This window comes from Scyliorhinus torazame, chromosome 1 (assembly GCF_047496885.1).
Source record: "Scyliorhinus torazame isolate Kashiwa2021f chromosome 1, sScyTor2.1, whole genome shotgun sequence".
NCBI lineage: Eukaryota > Metazoa > Chordata > Chondrichthyes > Carcharhiniformes > Scyliorhinidae > Scyliorhinus > Scyliorhinus torazame.
In genome coordinates this window covers 408,240,194-408,255,772 of record NC_092707.1, presented here as the reverse complement: position 1 = coordinate 408,255,772, position 15,579 = coordinate 408,240,194, and the positions used below count along the sequence as shown (strand labels likewise).

At 49.2% G+C, this 15,579-nt stretch overlaps 1 protein-coding gene across 6 annotated transcripts in view; it reads left to right on the top strand.

The window, feature by feature from the left end:
• The window catches only part of LOC140428287 (uncharacterized), a 64,964-nt gene extending 60,698 nt beyond the window's left edge, over positions 1–4,266 (top strand). For all 6 annotated transcript variants that reach the window (XM_072514632.1, XM_072514605.1, XM_072514596.1 and 3 more), the window contains one exon: positions 3,733–4,266. In XM_072514632.1, the coding sequence (XP_072370733.1) occupies positions 3,733–4,238 (506 nt within the window). In that variant the 3' untranslated portion in view covers positions 4,239–4,266. The remainder of the gene's footprint in view (positions 1–3,732) is intronic.
• Positions 4,267–15,579: the final 11,313 nt, after the last annotated feature.

Sequence of the window (15,579 nt, the reverse complement as noted above, 5' to 3'; positions counted from 1 at the left end):
ATTCCACCAACCTTTGTATCGTCCGCAAACTTACTAATCAGACCAGTTACATTTTCCTCCAAATCATTTATATATACGACAAACAGCAAAGGTCCCAGCACTGATCCGTGTGGAACACCACTGGTCACAGCCCTCCAATTAGAAAAGCATTCTTCCATTGCTACTCTCTGACTTCTATGGCCTAGCCAGTTCTGTATCCATCTTGCCAGCTCACCTCTGTTGCCGTGTGACTTCACCTTTTGTACCAGTCTGCCATGAGGGACCTTGTCAAAGGCCTTACTGAAGTCCATATAGACAACATCCACTGCCTTACCTGCATCAACCATCTTTGTGACGTCCTTGAAAAACTCTATCAAGTTAGTGAGACACGACCTCCCCTTCACAAAACTGTGCTGCCTCTCGCTAATACGTCCACTTGCTTCCAAATGGGAGTAGATTCAGTCCCGAAGAATTCTCTCCAGTAATTTCCCTACCACTGACATAAGGCTCACTCACCGGCCTGTAGTTCCCTGGATTATCCTTGCTACCCTTCTTAAAGAAAGGAACAACATTGTCCTCCGGGACATCACCTGAAGACAGTGAGGATCCAAAGATTTCTGTCAAGCCCTCAGCAATTTCCTCTCTTGCCTCCTTCAGTATTCTGAGGTAGATCCCATCAGGCCTTGGGGACTTATCCACCTTAATATTTTTCAAGACGCCCAACACCTCGTCTTTTTGGATCTCAATGTGACCCAGGCTATCTACACACCCTTCTCCAGACTCAACGTCCACCAATTCCTTCTCTTTGATGAATACTGATGCAAAGTATTCATTTAGTACCTCGCCCATTTCCTCTGGCTCCACACATAGATTCTCTTGCCTGTCCTTCAGTGGGCCAACCCTTTCCCTGGCTACCCTCTTGCTTTTTATGTACGTGTAAAAAGCCTTGGGATTTTCCTTAACCCTATTTACCAATGACTTTTCATGAGCCCTTTTAGCCCTCCTGACTCCTTGCTTAAGTTCCTTCCTACTTTCCTTATATTCCACACAGGCTTCGTCTGTTCCCAGCCTTCTAGCTCTGACAAATGCCTTCTTATTCTTTTTGACGAGACCTACAATATCTCTCGTTATCCAAGGTTCCCGAAAATTGCCGTATTTATCCTTCTTCCTCACAGGAACATGGCGGTCCTGAATTCCTTTCAACTGACATTTGAAAGCCTCCCACATGTCAGATGTTGATTTGCCCTCAAACATCCGCCCCCAATCTAGGTTGTTCAGTTCCCACCTAATATTGTTATAATTAGCCTTCCCCAATTTAGCACATTCACAATAGGACCACTCTTATCCTTGTCCACTAGTACTTTAAAACTTACTGAATTGTGGTCACTGTTCCCGAAATGCTCCCCTACTGAAACTTCTACCACCTGGCCGGGCTCATTCCCCAATACCAGGTCCAGTACCGCCCCTTCCCTAGTTGGACTATCTGTGTATTGTTTTAAGAAGCCCTCCTAGATGCTCCTTACAAATGCTGCCCCATCCAAGCCCCTAGCACTAAGTGAGTCCCAGTCAATATTGGGGAAATTAAAGTCTCCCATCACAATAACCCTGTTGCTTTTACTCCTTTCCAAAGTCTGTCTAACTATCTGCTCCTCTATCTCCCGCTGGCTGTTGGGAGGCCTGTAGTAAACCCCCAACATTGTGACTGCACCCTTCTTATTCCTGATCTCTACCCATATAGCCTCACTGCCCTCTGAGGTGTCCTCCCGCAATACAGCTGTGATATTCTCCCGAACTAGTAGTGCAACTCCTCCACCCCTTTTACATCCCTTCTATCCCGCCTGAAACATCTAAATCCTGGAACGTTTAGCTGCCAATCCTGTCCTTCCCTCAACCAGGTCTTTGTAATGGCAACAACATCATAGTTCCAAGTACTAATCCAAGCTCTAAGTTCATCTGCCTTACCTGTTATACTTCTTGCATTAAACCATATGCACTTCAGGCCACCACTCCGATGTTTTCAGCAACATCGCCCTGTCTGCTCTTCCTCAAAACCATACTGGCCCTATTCCCTAGTTCTCCCTCAATTGTTTCACCTTCTGACCTATTGCGCCGGTACCCACCCCACTGCCATACTAGCTTAAACCCTTGGGTGGGGTTGCTGGGTTACGGGGATGGGGTGCAGACATGGGCTTCAGTCGGATACTCTTTCCAAGAGCTGGTGCAGACCCGATGGGCCAAATGGCCTCCTTCTGCACTGTAAATTCTGCAGACCCCAAAATCATGCGACTCTCGGCTTCTCTCCTCCTCCTTTAAAACAATCCTTTAAAACCTCTACATCTACGGGGAGTCAAGGTGGCGCAGTGGTTAGCACTGCTGCCTCACGGCGCCAAGGACCCGGGTTCGATCCCGGGACCGGGTCACTGTCCGTGTGGAGTCTGCACGTACTCCCCGTGTCTGCGTGCGTTTCCTCCGGGTGCTCCGGTTTCCTCCCACAGTCCAAAGATGTGCAGGTTAGATGAATTGTACATTCTGAATTCTCCCTCTGTGTAGCCGAACAGGCTCCGGAACGTGGCGACTAGGGGATTGTCACGGTAACTTCATTGCAGTGTTAATGTAAGCCTACTTGTGACACAAATAAAGATGATTACGATTGTTATTATTAAGTGCAGGGTGGGTGGATTGGCCATGCTAAAGTGCCCCTTAATTGGAAAAACAAGGATTGGGCATTCAGAATTAAAAAACCTCTGCCTCTTTAAACATACAAACACGTGAATGAGGAGCAGGAGTCGGCCGTTTGATAAAGCCATGGCTGATCAAAGTGTGGCCTCAGCTCCATTTTGCTGCCTAATTGGCTTTTTGACCAGACAGTGGTTTCTGCCCTAATGTCTCCTTCTGTGTCCCAGTGTCAGGCTTGTCGGAAACACGCCTGTGACACACCTGAATTGAGACATTTTCCAAAAGAAGGACTGTATAAATAGAAGAAACCCCGTGGCTACTTTTCCGAAGAATATTTCAGGGCCGTTAACCCCGGTGGCCTGTACAATATTTACCCCCTCATTCGACATCACAAAACCAAATGATCTGCCCATTATCACATTGCTGTTTTGCGGAGCTTGCTGTGTACAGATTAGGAGCGGTGTTTCTACCTTGGTCACCTCCAATGTCCTTCATTGGCTGCAATGAGCTTCGGGATGTCCTGGGATCATGAAAGGTGCTATATGAATGCAAACCTTTTTCAACTTTGACAAAACAGAACATTCCAGGATGAGTGGGTGTGTGGGTCTCAGGGGTAGGGGGGAGGGAGTGGGGGGGCTGGTATGGTAGACGGATGTAGGGATGCGACAAAGCTCAGGAAGAATCCAAAGTTTGGGAACTAACAACTGGTGCACCTTCTGCTGATTGAACTGCGGAAGGAAGGCTCTGGGAAGCAGGCTCCACATTGAGACCAGTGAAGGATTTAGAAATCAGGCAAGGGTTTGTTTTGGGATATTCCTGGAGTCTCGTGGAGATCTGTACCGACAGAGATGATATGCGATTGATGGGATTGATTGGTGGGATAGGTTTGATCTCAGCCGGGAGCCTCTTGGTTTGGGATTTCAGAATTGTGATGCTGGTTTGGGTGCCCCTGGGAGTTTGAATTCTGTGGATTTTCAGTGTTGGAAGTTTCTGATTAGATTGGCGGAATTGGGAGTTGTGTAATTGAGGATCTGTCTGTCACTTCAGCCTGAGAAGTGTGTTCGATTTCTCTTTCAGGGATTCCAATGGCGGTAGCCTTTGAGAAGGAACGTATGTACAGGAAGTCTGAAGTGGACATAGCTTTGGAGGACCTCTCGCAGGTGAAGGCGAGCATCGTGATGGACGAAGAGGAACTGAACAAACTCAACAGGCAGGCACCTGAGCTGGAGAAGGAAATGGAGAAGGCAGCAGATACTCTGAGCGGCGTGAAGCCAGAGTTACTGAAGAACAAACAATCCCGTGCTGCATTGGCCAATGTCCAGTCTAAACTCAAAACCTGCTACCAACACATGTCTGCTCTTCATGGGCGAGTGAGTGCGTTGAAAGCTCAGGCACAGAACATGTACAGCCTGGCTCCCCTCATCCCCTTTATAATCCAGGCCGGTGCATATGTTCAGGAGGAAGTCCCAGGCACTGAGCTACTGCTAACTGAGGCTCATGTCCACAAGGTCTTAGACAGGCTCAGAATTATTCTACCCAAACTGAAGGAAAGTGACCTTTCAGACAATGCCAGCTATATGTAACGTTAATAAAATATATCTATCAATTGAAGAGAGCAGAATGTGGTTATTAAATAATTTGCTGTAGGTCAGTTGAAGGTGAGCATAGGAACTGGAGTCAGTATTGGATTTGTTTATTGCCACGTGTACCAAGGGACAGTGAAAATGATTGTTCTGCATACAGTCCAGACAGGTCGTTCCGTACATGAAAAGAAAATACATAACAGGGCAAACATAAAATACACAATGTAAATATATAGGCACAGGCATCGGGCGAAGCATACAGAGTGTAGTACGACTCAGTAGAGAAGATGTGTGGAGAGATCAGTTCAGTCCATAAGAGGGCCATTTAGGAGTCTGGTAACAGCGGGGAAGAAGCTGTTTTTGAGTCAGTTAGTGCGTGTTCTCAGACTTTTGTATCTCCTGCTCGATGGAAGAAGTTGGAAGAGTGAGTAAGCCGGGTGGGAGGGGTCTTTGATTATGCTGCCCGCTTTCCCCAGGCAGCGGGAGGTGTAGATGGAGTCAATCGATGGGAGGCTTGTTGGACTGGGCGATGTTCACGACTCTCTGAAGTTTCTTACGGCCTTGGGCTGAGCAGTTGCCATACCAGGCTGTGATGCAGCCAGATAGGATGCTTTCTATGGTGCATCTGTAAAAGTTGGGAAGAGTCAATGTGGACATGCCGAATTTCCTTAGTTTCCTGAGGAAGTCTCGGGGCTGTTGTGCTTTCCTGGTGGTAGCGTCGACGTGGGTGGACCAGGACAGATTGTTGGCGATGTGCACACTTGCGAATTTGAAGCTGTCAACCATCTCCACCTCGGCCCCGTTGATGCAGACAGGGGTGTGGTCATTGAATCGTTAAACTCCTGAGTCTTCCAGAGGACAATCCAATCAGTTCCACTTCCCCTTTCTTTGCCCAATGCTCTACACGTCTTTCCTGAAAGCATATATCCAATTTCCTTTTCAAAACCATTCAATTACAATCTCGCTAATCTACACCGCAACTGCATTTATCCATCTCTGTCCCCTATTGCTTAATATAACCCACTCCCACCACAAAAAACAACCAATTGAGAGCAGATTTCAGGAGTGTGGGAGATATTTCGTACATTTTTCCATGAAAGTAACTTGGGGAGGGGGAAATTTGGGATTTTAACCCAGCATTCAAGCTGGTAATGTAACCGATGAGTGGAACCGCAAGTCGGGGTGATTGTGGGGAGGGGGCTAGCTCGTGGAGTTGCGGTGATGGCTGGAAGCTGCTCTCAGACCCATATCGAGGTAAGTGCTTTTTTCAATTTTACTTTCTGGTGGCTGGAAGTGACGGTCGAGATGAGCCCCTGAGGGATGTTTGTTGGACCACATGCAGACCTGGCTTTCCTCGTGACTGGCTGCCCCAGCACAACTCAATCTTGCAAAGGGGGCATCGCGCCGGCCAATTCGCAGTTTGCAAAGGCCCCGAGGCCAGTCCCAGTCCCCCTGACGCCTGTTCATTTGCCCAAACCAAAATGGTGTACGGCTTGTAATGAGCACTTGCTGCTAACTGAGGCTCATGCCCACAAGGGTCTTAGACAGCCTCAGAATTATTCGACCCATTTTGGAGGCGCAAAAAGTCATTTCATGAGCCCCTGGGAAAGGGGCACAACTCTTCTGAAACTCGAGGCCTGCGGGTTTTGAATGCTCCCAGCTGAAGCTGCCTCAGGCTCGGGAACCTCCCACGTTCGACCTTTGCAGATTTGCTCGGTGATTGTGTGAACACACAACGAGGCCTTTCTTCCTCTTCACCAACTGTAACCCTCAGTGTTGGCTGGGCAGCTCATTGATATTCACTGATGGTTTGTGACAGCCTCTGCAATGTGACCAGGCAACAGAACAATTCCAGCCAGTTCACCAAAGATTTACGTGTGTGCGCTGAAGCGAAACTGGGTCTGTGTGAAGGTTGGTTCGGTGCCCGTGTCTGGTGCCACCAATAGATGGAAAGACAGATCACACAAAGAGCTGTAACGGTAATGCTTATGGAGATGTACGGGGTGTACAGGAGCAGATGGGAATGCCAACTGAGGGAGCTCATTCAGATCTCTGCTGCTGTATCCAAATCTGTCCAATTCAATACCCCCTGCCCTCGTTCCATTTCCATTTTAAAATTTTCATTCTACATTTCAAATCCTTCCCCTTCTCTGGAACTTCCGCCATTCCCTCAGATCTCTGCGTTGCTCCAAATCTGCTCCCTCGCGCAGCCCGGATTTTAATCACTCCACTATTGGTGGCCGGGCCCTCGGCTGACTGGGTCCTAAGCTCTGGAATTCCCTCCCCAAACCTCTCCACCTCAGTCTTAAGACGCGTCCTTAAAACTTACTTCTTTGATCAAGCTTTTGGTCACCTGACCAAATATCACCTCACGGGGTTCAGTGCCAAATGTTGCCCATTTGCCGCTCCTGTGAACCTCCTTGGGATATTTAACGGGTGCTATATGAATGTGAGTTGTTGTTGGGAGGCAGTGAGTATGAGCAGATTCACCCACAGTGACAATGTTGAGAATAGAAGTCTCGGCAGTAAGACACTCGCGGTAACACTGGTGGCTTTGCCCAGGGGGATGGCGATGAGTTGGGTGGTGACCATGTTCATATTGAAGAGAAAAGGAATTTTGGAGGGAGGTTGGGATCACCATCCCACATTCTTCCCCCTTTTCCCATTCTCCGAGCTGCCACTCAGTGGCTTCATTAAAATTATTGGGCACGATTCAGCGGACTGAAGTTAAACCGCTTTTGGACACATTTGGCTGGGTGTCTCACGGCGGTCGCGTCAACGAGATCACGGCCCCTATTCAACGGCACCTGGTGCCAAAGATGAGCCCCCACGTGAATCTTGCCATCCTTGGCTCCCTCCTCTCTCCTGGCATCAGTTCTGCCTGCCATCCCTCAAATAACCACACAGCCCACCACCAAAATCCACTGGTTGGCACCTCGCACCCCCCCAACATCCGATCTTCGTGCTTGTACCTCAGAACCCCCGGCACCCACCAGCACAACCCCTTCATGTTCAGGTGCGGTGCCCACACATGCCACCTGCTATAGACCTCCTGACCCATCACAATGCCCTCTCTTTGTCCCCGCAGGAGAAGAACATAAGAACATAAGAACTAGGAGCAGGAGTAGGCCATCTGGCCCCTCGAGCCTGCTCTACCATTCAATGAGATCATGGCTGATCTTTTGTGGACTCAGCTCCACTTTCCGGCCTGAACACCATAACCCTTAATCCCTTTATTCTTCAAAAAACTACCTATCTATCTTTATCTTAAAAACATTTAATGAAAGAGCCTCTACTGCTTCACTGGGCAAGGAATTCCATAGATTCACAATCCTTTGGGCGAAGAGGATCCTCCTAAACTCAGTCCTAAATCTACTTCCCCTTATTTTGAGGCTATGCCCCCCAGTTCTGCTTACACCCGCCAGTAGAAACAACCTGCCCGCATCTATCCTATCTATTCCCTTCATAATTTTATATGTTTCTATAAGATCCCCCCTCATCCTTCTAAATTCCAACGAGTACAGTCCCAGTCTACTCAACCTTTCCTCTTAATGCAACCACCTCAACTCTGGGATTAACTTAGTGAATCTCCTCTGCACACCCTCCAGTGCCAGTACGTCCTTTCTCAGGTAAGGAAACCAAAACTGAACACAATACTCCAGGTGTGGCCTCACTAACACCTTTTACAATTGCAGCATAACCTCCCTAGTCTTAAACTCCATTCCTCTAGCAATGAAGGACAAAACTCCATTTGCCTTCTTAATCATCTGCTGCACCTGTAAACCAACTTTTTGCGACTCATGCACTAGCACACCCAGGTCTCTCTGCACAGCAGCATGTTTTCATATTTTATCATTTAAATAATATTCCCTTTTGCTGTTATTCCTACCAAAATGGATAACCTCAATTTGTCAACATTGTATTCCATCTGCCAGACCCTAGCCCATTCACTTTGCCTATTCAAATCCCTCGGCAGACATCCAGTATCCTCTGCACTTTTTGCTTTACCACTCATCTTAGTGTCGTCTGCAAACTTGGACACATAGCACTTGGTCCCCAACTCCAAATCATCTATGTAAATTGTGAACAGCTGTGGGCCCAACACTGATCCCTGAGGGACACCACTAGCTACTGATTGCCAACCAGAGAAACACCCATTAATCCCCACTCTTTGCTTTCTATTAATTAACCAATCCTCTATCCATGCTACTACTTTCCCCTTAATGCCATGCATCTTTATCTTATGCAGCAACCTTTTGTGTGGCACCTTGTCAAAAGCTTTCTGGAAATCCAGATATACCACATCCATTGGCTCCCCATTATCTACTGCACTGGTAATGCCCTCAAAAAATTCCACTAAATTAGTTAGGCACGACCTGCCCTTTATGAACCCATGCTGCGTCTGTCCAATAGGACAGTTTCCACCCAGATGCCTCGCAATGTCTTCCTTGATGATAGATTCCAGCATTTATAGTTATTATAGAACATACAGTGCAGAAGGAGGCCATTCAGCCCATCGAGTCTGCACCGACCCACTTAAGCCCTCACTTCCACGCTATCCCCGTAACCCAATAACCCTTCCTAACCTTTTTGGTCACTAAGGGCAATTTAGCATGGCCAATTCACCTAACCTGCACATCTTTGGACTGTGGGAGGAAACCGGAGCACCCAGAGGAAACCCACGCAGACACGGGGAGAACGTGCAGACTCTGCACAGACAGTGACCCAGCGAAGTTATGCTAACTGGCCTATAATTACTCGCTTTCTGCCTACCTCCTTTTTTAAACAGTGGTGTCACGTTTGCTAATTTCCAATCCGCCGGGACCACCCCAGTGTCTAGTGAATTTTGGTAAATTATCACTAGTGCATTTGCAATTTCCCTAGCCATCTCTTTTAGCACTCTGGGATGCATTCCATCAGGGCCAGGAGACTTGTCTACCTTTAGCCCCATTAGCTTGCCCATCACTACCTCCTTAGTGATAACAATCCTCTCAAGGTCCTCATCTGTCATAGCCTCATTTCCATCAGTCACTGGCATGTTATTTGTGTCTTCCACTGTGAAGACCGACCCAAAAAACCTGTTCAGTTCCTCAGCCATTTCCTCATCTCCCATTATTAAATCTCCCTTCTCATCCTCTAAAGGACCAATATTTACCTTAGCCACTCTTTTTTGTTTTATTTCGCCCATTGAATATAAAATGGGGGGGAGGGGAGTCCTCATCCTGTATGAGGAACGGGCCCTAGAGATCATGGGGTTGCCCAAGGAGAGAGCAGCCACAAACTGCGCGGTGGGCCTGTGCCAGAGAGGTGAGGTCCAAATGCTCCTTCACCCAGATGACCTGTTTTGATTTGATTTGATTTATTGTCACATGTACCGAAGTACAGTGAAAAGTATTTTATTGCGGCCGAGGGAACGTACACAGTACGTACATAGACGAAAAGAATAATCAACAGGGAACATTGACAAATGGTACATCGACAAACAGTGATTGGTTATAGTGCGGAACAAGGGGCCAAACAAAGCAAATACATCAGTATAGGGCGTTGTGAATAGTGTTCTTACAGGGAACAGATCAGTCCGAGGGGGAGTCGTTGAGGAGTCTTGTAGCTGTGGGGAAAAAGCTGTTCCTATGTCTGGATGTGCGGGTCTTCAGACTTCTGTACCTTCTGTCTGATGGGAGGGTCTGGAAGAAGGCAATGCCTGGGTGGGAGGGGTCTCTGATAATGCTGTCTGCCTTCCTGAGGCAGCGGGAGGTGTAGACAGAATCAATGTGGGGGTGGCAAGCTTGTGTGCTGCATTGGGCTGAGTTCACCACACTCTGCAGTTTCTTGTGATCTTCGGTCGAGCAGTTGCTATACGAAGCTGAAATGCAGCCGGATAGGATGCTCTCTGTGGCACATCTGTAGAAGTTTGTGAGCGTCGATGCAGACATGCCAAATATCTTTAGCTTCTGTAGGAAGTAGAGACGTTGTTGGGCTTTCCTGACTGTTGCATCAACGTGAGTGGACCAGGACAGACTGTTGGTGATGGTGACCCCCAGGAACTTAAATCTATCTCAAATGAATTGTACAGTCAGACAAATAATGCTTCCCTCTCACTGACCATATGTCCATTGTCTTGCAGGATCTCCATCTGATGGGCCGGGTCTTCTGGAGTCGTTTCCCCCCCTCTCCCCACCCAAGAGACCACCTCTGAGAAGAACTCCGAGGAGACCACCATCGATGTGTCATAGCTCTCACCCGTACCTTCCATCAGCGCAGAGACACACATTAATGTTGGTGGGCAACATCAATAATAATAATGATAATCTTTATTATTGTCACAAGTAGGCTTACATTAACACTGCAATGAAGTTACTGTGAAAAGCCCCTAGTCGCCACATTCCGGCGCCTGTTCGGGTACACGGAGGGAGAATTCAGAATGTCCAATTTACCGAACAGCACGTCTTTCGGGACTTGTGGGAGGAAACCGGAGCACCCGGAGGAAACCCACGCAGACACGGGGAGAACGTGCAGACTCCGCACAGACAGTGACCTAAGCCGGGAATCGAACCTGGGACCCTGGCGCTGTGAAGCCACAGTGCTAACCACTGTGCTACCTTCAGGGGCTCAGTCTGGTGAGCACCACACAGTTGCTGATGCACACCAGGTGGAGGCAGGGACACCGAAGGGAGACAGAAGTCAGAGGTCTGCTGGCTCCCAGGACCCAGCATGGCCCCAGCCAGATGCCAAGCCTCTGGACAGGCTTCTCCCAGAGCTGATGTGATAGGCCGGAGCCGTGACATTCAGGAGGAGGTGTCAACGACAGACCAATCACTGCAAGGCCAATTGGAGGAGTCTCAAAGCTTTCAGGTGCAGCAGATGGTGCTGACATTGCATGGCACCGGGGTCAACGACGCTTGGGTGGCAACAACAGTGAAAAGCCTGGAGCACAACATCCGTGCCTTGAGTGGTGGAGTTCAGGCCATGGCTCAGTCTGTGATGACCATGGCTGAGGGCCTCGACATCGTGTCCCAGTCACTGAGGACCATCGCTCAGGATGTCAAGACCCTGGTGCACACAAAGGGCAGGGGGCTACAAGGACTGGCAGTGCCAGGTCACTCCAGCTGCCCCTCCACCCCATGGAGGCACCCAGGGCCTTATGGGCACCCTCAAGGAGGAGGAAGTGCTGGTGCCCAACCCGGGGCCTGCCACCAAGCAGACTACGGCAGTCTCCAGTTCTCCTGCTTCCCCCCTCCAGAGCATCTCAAGGGCAGCGGGTGGAACAGTGTGCCATGGTAAATTGGCCCTCTGGCTTCAGGCCCTTCAGAGGATGTCTGCCCAAGGGCATCAAAGGCCACAGGGTGCGGAACGCAGCAGGCTGCCTCCTCCTCTGATGGGTATCCTGGGGACACATCGAGACATAGCAGGAGATCACATATGATCAAGAATATTGAGAAACACTGAGTGGGCTGGGGGGGAGGGGGGAGGGGGCGGTGCGGCACGGTGGGAATCACTATCTGTAGCCAGCGGGGAATGGAAATCTGTCACAGGTAATCGTTCAGAATTAAACCAAGTTACACCTGAAACGTGTGAAGCCTCTGTCATGTTAATCTTCACAACGGACCGGGAGGGTGGAACAGGGTCGTTGGGGGTAGGGGGGGGGGAACGGTGGGTGGGGGATGGTGCGATGGGACGGAGGGGGGGGGAGGTACTGAGCTGATTGTCACAGCCTCGTCCTCGGAGAATCTGGAGATGGTGTGGATCCGCATCTTGAGCACCGCACTGCACGAGTGGCAGCGTTGGCCTTCTTGTATCGCATCTCTGCCTCGGTCTCAGGCCTCCACAGTGGAATCACCAGCCATGACCTCAGCAAGTATCCCTTGTTCCCCATGAGCCAACCCGTCACCCTGGGGTGCTCCTCGAAGACACCGGGGATCTTCGAGTGCCCCAGGATGGAACTGTCATGCAGCCTCCCAGGGTACAGGGCACACACATACATGATTCAGAGGCGGTGGTCCCGCATGATCTGAACATTCAGGGAGTGGAACCCCTTCCTGTTTATATAGGGCATTCCCTGATGCCCGAGTGCTCACAGGACAAGACGCGTGCCATCGATCGCCCCTGAACTTGGGGCATACTGCCGATGGTGCAGAGCTAAGGCACACTGTTCAGGCATCAAAGTTTGCTGGACATACATCTTCCTCTGAGGCATGGCACGTGTTTCCTCGATGAGGCACTTGAGAGTTAAGGAGTGTGAAATGCTCTCACAACGAACAAGGCGAATTCCTCATTTGAAATAACCTTCAGCTGTGAAGCTAGAGGCTGCTCCCAGACAAAGGGAGTGGAATGGAATTTCAGGACCGAAGCCACAGCAGGGCGCTGTCCTGGGAGAGTTAGTTCGGACAGACAGGCTGTGGCTGTGGGTGCCCGTTATGGGTCTCCACAATATTTAAAGATGGATTGAAGGCCTCACAGACACAAAGCCCCTCACGACCTCTGATCTGCAATACTTCAGCCCCCGATCAAGCCCAACCGCCCTGAAGGACCCCCACCCCCGAGCACAGGGACAGCAGATGAGTGCCCTCGAGCTGCATGTCGGAAAACGGAAATGGCTCCTCACGTCCTCACTTCCCCTCGCCATTGCGCCAGCTTCACGTTTTTGAAATGAAATACTAAACGACACTTCCCACTGGTGGGGGGGTGTGTGGGGACTCCCGCTGCATTCGATTTCAATCTCACGAACGAGATTGGAATGAGGGTTAATGACATTCTCACCATTTTTGAGCACCATCCGGAACTCTCGATTGGGAGTGGGCCGGGTGAATCGCAAGATGGTTAGCGGCTGACCCGAATCTCAATCTGCCCTCATCCACTGTTCACCCTGCGTGCTGGGCGCAATGTGCTCGTTGAATCGCGCCCCTTGTGTTTTATCAGCACCTTTCACCCCCAAAGTAGTTACTCCAAAGAATGAAGATAGATGGGTGACGGTGAGAGGGGCTGGGAGGAAGCAGTCAGTACAGGGATCCCCTGTGGCCGTTCCCCTTAGTAACAAGTATACCGCTTTGGATACTGTTGGGGGGGGGGACTTACCAGGGGTAAGCCGTGGGGTACAGGTCTCTGGCACAGAGTCTGTCCCTGTTGCTCAGAAGGGAAGGGGGGAGAGGAGTAGAGCATTAGTCATTGGAGACTCCATAGTTAGGGGGATAGATAGGAGATTCTGTGGGAACGAGAGAGACTCGCGGTTGGTGTGTTGCCTCCCAGGTGCCAGTGTGCGTGATGTCTCGGATCGTGTTTTCGGGATCCTTAAGGGGGAGGGGGAGCAGCCCCAAGTTGTGGTCCACATAGGTACCAACGACATAGGTAGGAAAAGGGATAGGGATGTAAGGCAGAAATTCAGGGAGCTAGGGTGGAAACTGAGATCTAGGACAAACAGAGTTATTATCTCTGGGTTGTTACCCGTGCCACGTGATAGCGAGACGAGGAATAGGGAGAGAGAGGAGTTGAACACGTGGCTACAGGGATGGTGCAGGAGGGAGGGTTTCAGATTTCTGGATAATTGGGGGTTGTTCTGGAGTAGGTGGGACCTCTACAAATGGGATGGTCTACACCTGGACCAGAGGGGTACCAATACCCTGGGGTGGAAATTTGCTCATGCTCTTCGGGAGGGTTTAAACTAGTTCAGCAGGGGCTTGGGAACCTGAATTGTAGCTCCAGTATACAGGAGGTTGAGAGTAGTGAGGTCATGAGCCGGCAGGCAGGAAGGTGGTTTAAAGTGTGTCTTCTTCAATGCCAGGAGCATCCGGAATAAGGTGGGTGAACTTGCGGCATGGGTTGGTACCTGGGACTTCGATGTTGTGGCCATTTCGGAGACAATGGATAGAGCAGGGACAGGAATGGTTGTTGCAGGTGCTGGGGTTTAGATATTTCAGTAAGCTCAGGGAAAGTGGTAAAAGAGGGGGAGGGGTGGCATTGTTAGTCAAGGACAGTATTACAGTGGCAGAAAGGACGTTTAATGAGGACTCGTCCACTGAGGTAGTATGGGCTGAGGTTAGAAACAGGAAAGGAGAGGTCACCCTGTTAGGGGTTTTCTATAGGCCTCCGAAAAGTTCCAGAGATGTAGAAGAAAGGATTGCAAAGATGATTCTGGACAGGATCTGGACAGGAGCGAAAGCAACAGGTTAGTAGTTATCATGGACTTTAACTTTCCAAATATTGACTGGAAACGCTATAGTTTGAGTACTTTAGATGGGTCCGTTTTTGTCCATTGTGTGCAGGAGGGTTTCCTGACACAGTATGTAGATAGGCCAATGAGAGGCGAGGTCATATTGGATTTGGTACTGGGAAATGAACCAGGACAGGTGTTAGATTTGGAGGTAGGTGAGCACTTTGGTGATAGTGACCACAATTTGATTACGTTTACTTTAGTGATGGAAAGGGATAGGTATATACCGCAGGGCAAGAGTTATATCTGGGGGAAAGGCAATTATGATGGAATGAGGCAAGACTTATAATGCATCGGATGGAGAGGAAAACTGGAGGCTTATGTAAAGATAAGACATGAAGGTTCAGTTAGGGCGCTCAAGAGTTACAAGTTAGCTAGGAAGGACCTAAAGAGAGAGCTAAGAAGAGCCAGGAGGGGACATGAGAAGTCTTTGGCAGGTAGGATCACGGATAACCTTAAAGCTTTCCATAGATATGTCAGGAATAAAAGAATGACGAGGGTAAGAGTAGGGCCAATCAAGGACAGTAGTGGGAAGTTGTGCTTGGAGTCCGAGGAGATAGGAGAGGTGCTAAATGAATATTTTTTGTCAGTTTTCACACAGGAAAAAGACAATGTTGTCGAGGAGAATACTGAGATTCAGGCTACTAGACTAGAAGGGCTTGAGGTTCATAAGGAGGAGGTGTTAGCAATTCTGGAAAGTGTGAAACTAGATAAGTCCCCTGGGCCGGATGGGATTTATCCTAGGATTCTCTGGGAAGCTAGGGAGGAGATTGCTGAGCCTTTGGCTTTGATCTTTAAGTCATCTTTGTCTACAGGAATAGTGCCAGAAGATTGGAGGATAGCAAATATTGTCCCCTTGTTCAAGAAGGGGAGTAGAGACAACCCCGGTAACTATAGACCAGTGAGCCTTACTTCTGTTGTGGGCAAAATCTTGGAAAGGTTTATAAGAGATAGGATGTATAATCATCTGGAAAGGAACAATTTGATTAGAGATAGTCAACACGGTTTTGTGAAGGGTAGGTCGTGCCTCACAAACTTATTGAGTTCTTTGAGAAGGTGACCAAACAGGTGGATGAGGGTAAAGCAGTTGATGTGGTGTATATGGATTTCAGTAAAGCGTTTGATAAGGTTCCCCAC